Source organism: Theobroma cacao, chromosome 6 (genome assembly GCF_000208745.1).
Source record: "Theobroma cacao cultivar B97-61/B2 chromosome 6, Criollo_cocoa_genome_V2, whole genome shotgun sequence".
Classification (NCBI taxonomy): Eukaryota; Viridiplantae; Streptophyta; class Magnoliopsida; order Malvales; family Malvaceae; genus Theobroma; species Theobroma cacao.
In genome coordinates this window covers 1187845-1199329 of record NC_030855.1, presented here as the reverse complement: position 1 = coordinate 1199329, position 11485 = coordinate 1187845, and the positions used below count along the sequence as shown (strand labels likewise).

Below are 11485 nucleotides of genomic sequence, written 5' to 3'. Positions count from 1 at the left end.
AATTATAGGAAAGAAAATTAAGTAGGAAAAATCACGGAGTTAGTGTACCATTGTTGGCCGAAAGTTCCAAGAAGAAAAGTGAAGATAAATTTGCCTAATTGTGTGTTAATTAGTTGTGCTTGGTGAATTGAGGGATTAGAAAAGAAATGGAGCAAGTTGGAGTGAAATTGGACGCATTGGCCAATTTATTGGATGAAAAATCGACTTAGGCCAATACCAGGTCTATATGGCTACCCGTGCATTTTTCATTTCATATCATGCATATATATATCGAGCCTGAAATAGCTTATGACTGTTAGACACAATTTAATTGGAATATGTGTCATGGATTATGGCTAGGTGGTGAGCCATTGGATACGGGTAAAGGACTGTACCCGCGAACTGAAAATAAGAGTATTTCTACTCCTAGAACTGTGAGTAAACCTATTATCTTCTGAATTATCTAAAGTGATTTTTATCCGATTTTGTGATTTTATGAAAAATGAGTTTAAATGGTAAATCTTTATGTTTTATAAACAAAATGTGATTTAATAAAATGATTTCATAAAATTGTCTTGAAATTGAGTGATGGCTTTGAACATTTGAGTAATTGGAGACCATGTGATTTATTGTAAATTATGATTTGAATTAAATGGCTTGTGATAAATTGGCATGATTGGCTGAATTTATACCTGTGTTGAAAAATATGAACTGTCTGTTTTGCCTTGATAAATTGGTTAGTAATGTAATTGTCATGCTATGCCATTGAGATTTGATCAATTGGTGGATTAAAGATTAGCTACTGCAGTGGTGGGAGGTTCCGTGGACCAACCTATTAGAGGGGCATGGTAAACTCCTTTATATTCTCACCTCGGTCGTAGAGGCGCGTAGGGTATCTCCTGAGGTGGGCTTTTTGAGTGTACTTCACGTTAACCACCGCGTGAGAGTGAGACTCAACCAACGTCAAGGAATGGTTGTGTGTCAGATGCGAAAACATGTTTATGGGTATGGGACATTTAACAACCTTGGCGGTCTCGGTGGGATACCTTGACGAAGGTACCCGCGAGAATGATTTTGGCAGGAGCCAAGTTTTGAGAAATTCACGAGCCATATTGATTATTTGGTTGAAATGAATATTCGTGTTGTGAAAAATTTTCTGAAATGAACTATTTTTAATTGTCTCCCTTTACTCGCCTTTAGATAGTTTAGATAGTATCTGTTTACTCACTAGGATTATGTAATCATAATCTCACCCCTCTTTCTATCCATTTTTCAAGCTCAGGATAGTTTGTTGATAGTTGATTAAGACGAGAATTAATCTCGGAGTTGCATCCTAGAAAGTAAGGGTTTGTAGCCCTACACCTTCTTGGTCAGTTGGGGGCCCACGTGTCATTGTAAAAGTAATTTTATAGTTCAGTTATCTGATTTAAAGTATGTATGAACATATTTATCTTTTACACCATGTTTTGACGGGTTTCGGTATTTTTGAAGAAAAATGACGAAAATGCCCCTGTGAGCTAAAAAAATAATATTTTATTATTTTGATTTGGAAATTACTTATGATTTCTTGAAATGTGAGATTTAATAACTGTTGCTCACCGAAGAGATGCGAAAGCTGATGCTAAGCCTTGTGGGGTTTCGATTGGCATTCGGGGTAATGAATGCCTATCGAGACGTCGCGGCGGTTATCATTGGCCCGATGGGAGTTCCGAGTCGTGACATTTACTCCTAAGATTTCTTGCAAATATGCTTGTAAGGTTATTTTCAAAAGTAATATTTTCATTAAGTGTATTTCAATCATCAATCTATTTATTTATCAATGATTGTATTTGAAAAAAAAAATATTTTTAAAATAATATATTTTGTTGTAAAATGTAAAAAATAGCATTTTAATAATTGTTTTTAATTAATTAGAACACTAATTAACAAAATCCGAGTAATTAATAATATTTTAGATGCATTTTTTCCAGCATAGGCCTTGATGCATTCCTTTGAACTCTTATTTTATGAGACATGCTGTATTACTTTTCCTTGATACTTGGATAACCTAAGGCCAAAGCAAACATCCAAAATTTGTTCTTCTCTTATCATTCCTTTCTTCATGCCTTTAAAAGAATTTTTCTTCAGTGCTATAAATTTATGAGTCTCTTTGATTGTTTCCATTCAAGGCACATTGGCTGATTGGCATCAAAGGAGGCTCCACCGATCCTTCACCAGCTCTGATTGTTTCCATTCAAGGCACATTGGCTGATTGGCATCAAAGGAGGCTCCACCGATCCTTCACCAGCTCTTGGGGGTGAGTTTTCTTTTTTTTTTTCTTCACAAAAGTAAAAAAGGGTTTTTAGATCTTTTGGATGAAACTAAAATAGTAAAAATAATTACAAACGTTTGAAATAGCTTTTAATTGGATCAATTTAGAACCTAGATACCAATAAACTTAAGAATTTGAAATTTATAAACCTAGGTTTTCAATGGAAATTTTTTTATTTTTAGTCGAAATAGGTGTTTTAGATAAGAAAAATTTGTGTTTTGATTTATGAAAATATGTTTAAAACACTTTAGTCGGTGCCAAATTGTCAAAAAAAAAAAAGAATTGAAGAGAGTTAAGAGGATTTGAAATTTTGGTTCGTAAATAAAAACAACATTTTAAACATTAAAGTATAACAAAATTTTTTTGAATATGGCATGTAACAATAATTTTTTTTAATATGGCATGTAGCAACCTTTTTTTATTAGTGACGTGTAACATGTTTTTGTACATGGAGTGTAATAACAATATTTTTTTTTTCAACATGACATGTAACATGTTTTTATATATGGCATGTTACAACAATATTTTTTTCAACATGGTGTGTAACAATTTTTTTTAACCCATGGTATGTAACATGTTTTTGTATATAACGTGTAACATCATAACGTGTAATTTTATTAAGGATATTTTTGTCAAACTTGGTTAAAAATAGTTGAAATTATAAAGAGAGTTATTTTTAAAGCATCCTATCTTTAAGAGTTATTTTTAAAAATGCGCCTATTTTTGAATTGAGCTTATGAGGAGGGTTACTTCTCACAATTTCTTCTATATTTTATAGTTTTTTTATTAATTTTGATTGCTCAATCAAAATTCAATTTTATTAAGTAGCAAGGTAGTTCTCTAGTAAGAGCCACCGATTTCTTTTTGTGTGGCTGAATGTTGGCAATTGTACAGGTTTACACTCAAGCCAAACCTTTTATGTTATTGGGAGTCTTAAGACAATTAGCTAAAGACTACCTATGACGTGTTGGGTTAGAAGCAATTCAATAAATTACATTTTTTAAAAAAATTAATACATAAACAAGTCTATAACTGAATCTGCACCTAAATATTTGACTCATTGATTGATGCATAGAGAATAGAGTTCAAATCTTCCCTCTCCCAATTATAAGAAAAAAGGTCTGTAACTGAACCAGTCAAACTAAGAAAACAAAAATAAAACAATATCCCAACCGATAGAACTATTTCATCACTTGCAACACTTTATAAATCAATGCAGAATATAAGCTGAGATTAAGCACAGATGAAGTCCGCAACACCCCAACACTGAAAAATATAAAAAACAGTTAATGCGCAGCAATACAGGATCTACTACAAAAGGAGGATCGAGGAGAAAATGATGTTATATTGATCATAGGAAATGTATAAATATTATCAATTGATCAGGACTTCATGAGTAATATGATGTTAGATTGTGTGCCTGCTTATTTGATTTTTTTTTTAAAGGCATTTGATTAGGGAATTGGAATATTTTTACCTACTTATTTGATTTGATCATATTAGTACTTAAAAGTTTCATTCCTTTTAGTCAAAGGCGCATTGGCTCAGGAAGCATCAAGCCAGTTTCCACTCTGCTTCACCACTTCTTGGGGTTTGTACTTTCCGGGTGAGTGGATTTATTGATTAAGACTCAAAAGTAATATCATGTTAGAGCCACAATCAATTTGATTTGATCATATTAGTACTTTAAAATTTTACTTTATAATAATGAGTTTGAGTATTTAGCTTAAAGTAGCTTCATGTTATTTTTAAAAAAGAGATGGTTCAAATCTCCTTATTCTTTTGATATTTAAATAAAAACCTAGATAATTGTTTAAATAATTGTGTATATACACTTTTTTTAGTGGAATTCTTTATATGTTACAATTAATGCATAAACTATCTAATTTTTATCTATCTTTTTCCTTATTAACCTTCAACTTTAAATTAAAGTAAATTATTGTTTATAAGCATCGCAGCATTTGGCTTATTAGTTAGTACATGATCTCTCTACTTAAAAGTATGGGTTCGAATCCCCTTTCCATAAAAAAAATTATTCTTCATAAAATTTAAATTTAGCTATATCACAAACTAGAATTTGTATTGTATTAAATGATTCGAGACTTTAAATAATTATAAGATTAACATAACTAGTGAGTTTCGATAAATTTTATATCCAACTAAAAATACATGGCGATTGCAAGTATATAAGAAGAGATTTTTCATATATAATTAGAAGGAACATATAAATTATAAGTTTTCAGAATTGAGCAAAACATAAAATTTTGTAAAAAGAGTCAATAAGTTAAATGCAATTTCTTTAATTTTAGCATATTGCTAATATAACCATTAATCAGTAATACTCTTCATTGCAAACTTTTTTATTTAAATGATATTCATAATAGTAAATATATAATAAATAATAAGTGTATTTCAATCATCAATCTATTTATTTATCAATGTTTACATTTGAAATAAAAATATTTTTTAAAACAATAAATTTTGTTATAAAATGTAAAAAATAACATTTTAATAATTGTTCTTAATTAATTAGAACACTAATTAACAAAATCCGAGTAATTAATAATATTTTACATGCACTTTTTGCAGCATATATAGGCCTTGATATATGTTTTGAACTCATATCTCATGAGACATGCTATATTACTTGTCCTTGATATTTGGACAACTTAAGGCCGAAGCATGCATCCAAATTTTGTTCTTCTCCTATCATTCATTGCGTCATGCCTTTAAAAGAATTTTTTTTCACTGCTATAAATTTATGAGTGTCTTTCATTGTTTTCATTCAAGGCACATTGGCTGATTAGAAAGCATCAAAAGGAGGCTCCAGCAGTCCTTCACTAGCTATTGGGGTTGAGATTTCCCTTTTCTTTTTCCTTCATAAATGAAATTATATAAAAAAGAATATATAAAAATTTAGATCCTTGGATATGATTATATAAAAATGAAATTGTATCTTTTGTTGTCTGACCACCTCTTTTCTTTTTTAAAGATTTTATAAAAGTAATAATTTTACCCTTTGACTGAAATCTAAGTCAATAAAAGTTAAATACCATATCTTTTATATATTATTTTTATTTAATATTTTTATCAATTTTTTCTTAATTAAAAACCAATTTTTTTTACATATCAATAGAGTAATACATAAACAAGTATGTAATTGAACCGCTATTAAAAAAAAAAAAACGTATGTAACTGAACCAGTCAGAATGAGAAAACAAAAATGAAACAGCATCCCAAGAGATAGAGCTATTTCATCACTCACAACACCTTATGATTAAGCACAAATCAAGCCGACAACACCCCAATACTGAACAACATAAAAAACAGTTAATGCGCATCAACATCGGATCAACTACAGGAGGAGGATCAAAGAGAAAATGATGTTAGATTGCTCATAGAAAATAATATATTTATTTTCTTGTCAATTGATTAGGACTTCAAGAGTAATATGATGTTAGATTGTGTGCCAAATTATTTGATTTGATCAATTAGTACTTAAAAATTTCTTTCCTTTTAGTCAAAGGCGCATTGGCTCAGGAAGCATCAAAGCAGTTTCCACTCTACTTCGCCACTTCTTGGGAGCTGTATCTAGGTGAGTGGATTTTTTTATTAAGACACAAAAGTACTATGATGTTAGTCTCTATCAGTTTGATTTGATTATTTCCTCTTTTTTTATTTTAATAAGCAAGAGATAGGTTCATTCATTCATTATTGAAATGATGTCACTGGCCATGTTAAATTAATACAGCATGTTTGGTTTGTGAAATACATAATAATATAATAAAATAATTATTTTATAAAAATAAATTAAAATAAAAATATAATAGTTATTACGTAGTTTGATGTGATAATTGAAATAGGAAATGAATAGTTATTATGACCTATTACAGTATTTGATTGGTAAAAATAGCTTAATTTGGAATAAGAAAGTAATAAACGATAAAAGACAAAATATCTTTTATTATTTATGAGATTATTTATTTTTATTTTATTTTATAAATATTAATAATTTATAATTAATCTATTTAAAACATTAATAATTTATAATTTAAATATTAATATTTTATTTATAATTTAGTCATTAAAATTATAATATATTAATATTTTATTCATAATTTAAATGTTATTATGCTTATTTATTTTTATTTTATTGTTTAAATATTAATAATTAATAATAAATAATTTATTTAAAATATTAATAAAAGATAATTTTAAATATTAATATTTTATTATAATTTAAACATTAATATTCGAAGGGTTGTAAATTTCTAAACTTATGAGGGGTAATTTAGTCTTAACAAATTTTGAAGCTATTCCATTAGACATAGAATAGTTAATACCAAGAAGGGGTTGGGTGTAGTTAAAGAAGACTTTTTTTAATATATCAAAAGAACCTTGATAATTTTTTAAATAATTAGGTGCATATATAACTCTCTATTAATTTTTTTATTCTAACTTTTTTTAGTGGAATTCTTTATATGTTACAATTAGTGCCTGGACTGTCTAATTTTTATCTATCTATATATTTCCTTATTATCCTTAAACTTTTGATTAAAGTAAATTGTTCTTCATAAAATTTAAATTTAGCTACATCACAAACTAGAATATGTATTCTATTAAATCATTCAAGAGTTTAAATAATTATAAGATTTACATAGTGAGTTTCAATAACTTTTATATCGGGGAAGAGATTTTTCTTGATTAATAGATAGCATTTTCACTTGCACGGATAAGTTAAATGCAATTTCTTTGAGTTTAGCCTATTACTAATATAACCATTAATCAGTAATACATTTTCAGTGCAAATTTTTTATTTAAATGATAATGATAATGATGATGATGATGATAATGATAATAATAATAATAATAACAATAATAATAATAAACATGTGATTATGGAATTAGATGTCTTTTATAATTAATTAATTTTTACTATATTATTATTTAAAATTAATTAACTTTTAATTGTGAAATATCTTATTAATAAAATTATCTTTCAAAAATTTGTTAAAATTATCATATTTATATATCTCATTGGTTGTTTATTTTTCTAAAATATTATATTGTCATCCTATGATATTAATTAATATACACCAATTTTCTATAAACAAGCTACCAAATTAAGAAATTGATAACAAAAAATACATTAAGGAGTTTAGAATAATAAAGAAATTTGAAAAGTTAATGCCTTTTTCTCTATTTTTCTTTGTCCATCTTCCTATGTTTGCTTTTTGGGATGTCCAAACATGAAGTTAATTATATATGTATAGTTATTTCTTGTTTTAGGCAAACAAAAGACCGGCAATGACTATTGTTGAAACACTGCTAAAACTTTGGCATGGATGGGAGATACGAGTACTGGTTTTACTCAGCCTCTCATTACAAGTAATACTCGTTGCATTTGGTTCCAAAAGAAAGAGTACGGCAAGTACATGGGTCAAGGTCCTTGTTTGGTCTACATACATGTCAGCAGATTGGGTGGCAACTGTTGCATTGGGTGTTATTGCCAGGTCCTTGGGAAATAATATTCCGATAAAGCACCCACTCCAGTCATTTTGGGCTCTGTTCCTCCTCTTGCACCTTGGTGGCCCAGATACTATTACTGCTTACTCTCTAGAAGACAATGAGTTATGGCTAAGGCATTTTCTTGGTCTTGTTTTTCAAACAGGAGTTGCAATTTATATTTTATTGAGGTCTTCGTTCGACAGTGACACCACCTTCTTTTCTATAGCCATGCCAGTGTTCACTGCAGGAATTATCAAGTATGGAGAAAGGACTTACGTGCTCATGTCCTCAAGCACCAAGCTAGAACCTCCTTATTCTCAGAAACAGCTTTAACTAAGGACAACGACGTTGAAAATTCTGTAACAAGCCCAGTTGATGGCACCTTCCTACTTCGAGTTGATTTCTTTTTCAAGAGGCTGAAAGTCTTATTTGCAGACTTTATCCTTGATCGAAAGCAGGGACACCTTTGCAACAATATGATTCGCTGCTTGAAACCAGACGAGGCCTTTCAATTGGTAGAATTTGAGCTAGGACTTTTATATGATTTGCTCTACACCAAAGCAACGCTAGTCCACTCATGTTTTGGAATCTTTCTCCGCTGCATTACTTGTTTGGCCTCTGTTTCTGCATTGGTTACCTTCTCAATCATCATCGATGAGCACAAACACTTTCCGGTCGACATTTCCGTAACTTACTTCTTGCTAGTTGGAGCTGTTGTTCTTGAGGTTTATGCGCTGTTCATGCTTACTTGCTCTGACTGGACAAAGCTTTCGCTAGTTGGGCAAGAAACATGTTTTTCTTTAAAACGAATGACAAGGGATAAGAGGTGGTCTAGAAGCATAGCCAGGTACAACCTTATGAAGTTTTGCCTCAAAAAGGAGGGAACCAAGTGCATTAAAGTTGGACAGTTACTTGGAATCTATGAAAAATTAGAGAAGCATCGGAATGTGGAGTGGCAGCAAGGGATAGATGACGATCTAAAATGCCTCATCTTTGATCAACTAGGTAATAGACTTCAAAAACCTGAAGATTTTTCTAATGCTGAATTATGCAAGAAAGTATTGAATTATAGAGGTGAATGTGTGCTTGATGAGCTTAAATGGAGCACAACTGATGTAGAATTTGACGAAAGCATTCTTCTTTGGCACATTGCTACCCAACTCTGTTACCATGATGATAATCGGACTCAGGGTTTCAGTAGTCTCAATGCATGCAGCAAAATCAGCAGATGCCTATCGGAGTACATGCTTTACCTTGTTGTCATGTGTCCAAATATGCTACCCAAAGGGTTTGGTTATATAAGGTACAAAAAAGCCTGTGAGGAGGTGATCGATTTTTTTGGAAGAAAGAGAGACATGCAAATGGAAGAAGCCTGCAAAGAGTTGCTTGAAAGGGGCACTAATATTTTGCAAGGAAACAACATAATGGAAAAATTGAATGTCGCTTGAATCAAGCCCGTTATTCTCTCCAAAGGGTGCATTCCTGCGAAACAATTGCAAAATTTAAAACCTCCGAACCAGGCACGCAAAGAAAAGTGGGATATGATGAATAAAGTGTGGGTGGAACTACTGACATATGCCGCAGGTCATTGTGGATGGAAAGAGCATGCTCAACATCTCGCTAGTGGCGGACAACTACTTACTCATGTTTGCCTTCTTATGGCACATTTTGGCATTAGTGGACAATTCCAAGATAAGAGCTTTTACTTTCTCCAACTCCCTAGTGTCAAACCCTCCAAAAGAAAAACTTGGAAACTTTATAGGTGGATAAGATATATTAATTGTATATAATCAATTTATATTATCTTTAAGCATTTTTTTTAATTTTTCACTGTAATTTCATCACATTCATATATTTAAAATAAAAGTATTTTAATTTGAGCACATTTCTATTAAAAAAACAATCTATTTCAGTTTACCATTTCTTACACCATAGTTCCTCCTTCCTTGGCAAAGATGTAAGGTGCTGTTCTGCAAACCATTGGAAAATTAAATATTCAATGGGTTTGGTTATTTATATATTTTCAAAATCATTCAATTTTTTATTTTTATTCTTTATCACTATTTTTTTGACTTTTTGTTATAATCCTAGAATTTTAAGAAACTATTTTATTTTGTTTCCTTAAAATTATCTCTTGAAATAAACATTTGACACTTTTATCTCTTGGGTACATGAAAACCCCTGATATTGGAAAGAAATCTAAACTTTCAATAATTTTGATAAAATTTTAGAAATTTTTCTCACCTATAAATTTTTAAAGAAAGTTGGGGATGTTGATGATCTTTTTAACTGCATTGTTGATACCGTCAAATTCAGGTTACAAAGCTATTTGCAAGTGGCAAAAGACAAGCATACCTCTTTCTGTCAAAATATTGAATTACAAAGGTGATTGTGTGCTTGATGAAATGAAGTGCCTTGAGCTTCTTAAATGGAGCACAATTGATGTAGAATTTGACGAAAGCATTCTTCTTAGGCACATTGCTACCCAACTCTGTTACCATGATGATATTTAGAAATCGAGAGTCATTGACTACAGCAAAATCAGCAGATGCCTATTAGAGTACATGTTTTTGTTGGTATATGCCTTTGAGCCAATTGGATTGATCAAGGAATATATACTGTCATTTAATGCATATTTAATCACATAATTATATGTGATAGAGGTTTTCCTTCATGTTAGTGCAATAATAAAGAGTTATTAAGTACTAATTGGATGAAGCCCATGGAAAATAAAGGCCTTGCAAGAGAATTGTAAAGTTGTTACAATTATGAGATCACTATGCATCAAAGCTATGTTCTTAAAATTGTTCTTGGTCATTGTATTGTCAAGACAAGGCATTGACAATGTTCAAAGACTAGTACATGTTAAGCCTCCTTACTTGGAAAGTAAACAATTGATCTCATAGATTGAAATATATGGGATACTGGAGGATAACGTGTAGGTGCTTGTTAAAGAACAAGTTCACTGAATATGACCTGCTATGAGAACTTCATTTGGTATTTAACTCAAGTGCCTATGGAAAATGTTCTCATGTGATAGTCATGCAACTAGTTCTTAGACTTGAGACACCAAGTCATTTTGTATGGGGAATAACATACTTTGATTTCACCCTTACGGGTTTGGAGGTGACCAGATGCCTAAATAGGGTATGTTTGGGTATGCCATGAAGCATGCGAAAGTGAATGAGTGGTCAAGAGAGGATTCATCACCCCAAGTGATATGAGGGGATGTATCTCACTTGTTCTCAATTCTTGATTAACTTGTATAAAGTCTTTGGCCAAAGCATGATGAATTTGAGGAAAGTTAGTTTTCTAAATTTATAAGGTTAGTCATGAATTATGAGAACTAATATTGAATGTCATAAGTAGACACCGAGCCACACTTAATGACATATTCGGGATATTTGATGAAAGGACCGTATTACACTGAGAGGCTTATCACTGAAGGGCTTTGTCAAATTCTTTAATTGACTCTCTAATATTTTGGTGGTCATGATGTATTGCTAGATGCCACTCATAATCTATAAATATAAATTAATTATCAAATTGATATTTGATTATAATTTATATTTATTGCCAACATGTTAGAAGTCTAATGGGTCACACACATTAAGTGACATGATTGAGATTAAATAAGGATAATTAATTAAGTTGGACTTAATTGAAACAGACCAAAATAAAGTAAAA

General features: G+C 30.6%; 1 protein-coding gene across 1 annotated transcript; it reads left to right on the top strand.

Moving 5' to 3' along the window:
- On the top strand, nt 7598-9246 carry LOC108662404. Its single transcript, XM_018122736.1, has 2 exons — nt 7598-7932; nt 8046-9246. The coding sequence occupies exons 1-2, from the start codon at nt 7598-7600 to the stop codon at nt 9244-9246; spliced, it is 1536 nt and encodes a 511-aa protein (XP_017978225.1).

Excerpts from the sequence above, each read along its gene's own strand:
- LOC108662404 (XM_018122736.1), top strand. The coding sequence starts at position 7,598 with ATGACTATTGTTGAAACACTGCTAAAACTTTGGCATGGATGGGAGATA. Across the intron at positions 7,933-8,045 it reads GACAATGAGTTATGGCTAAG|GAATTATCAAGTATGGAGAA; the intron begins GCATTTTCTTGG and ends TGTTCACTGCAG.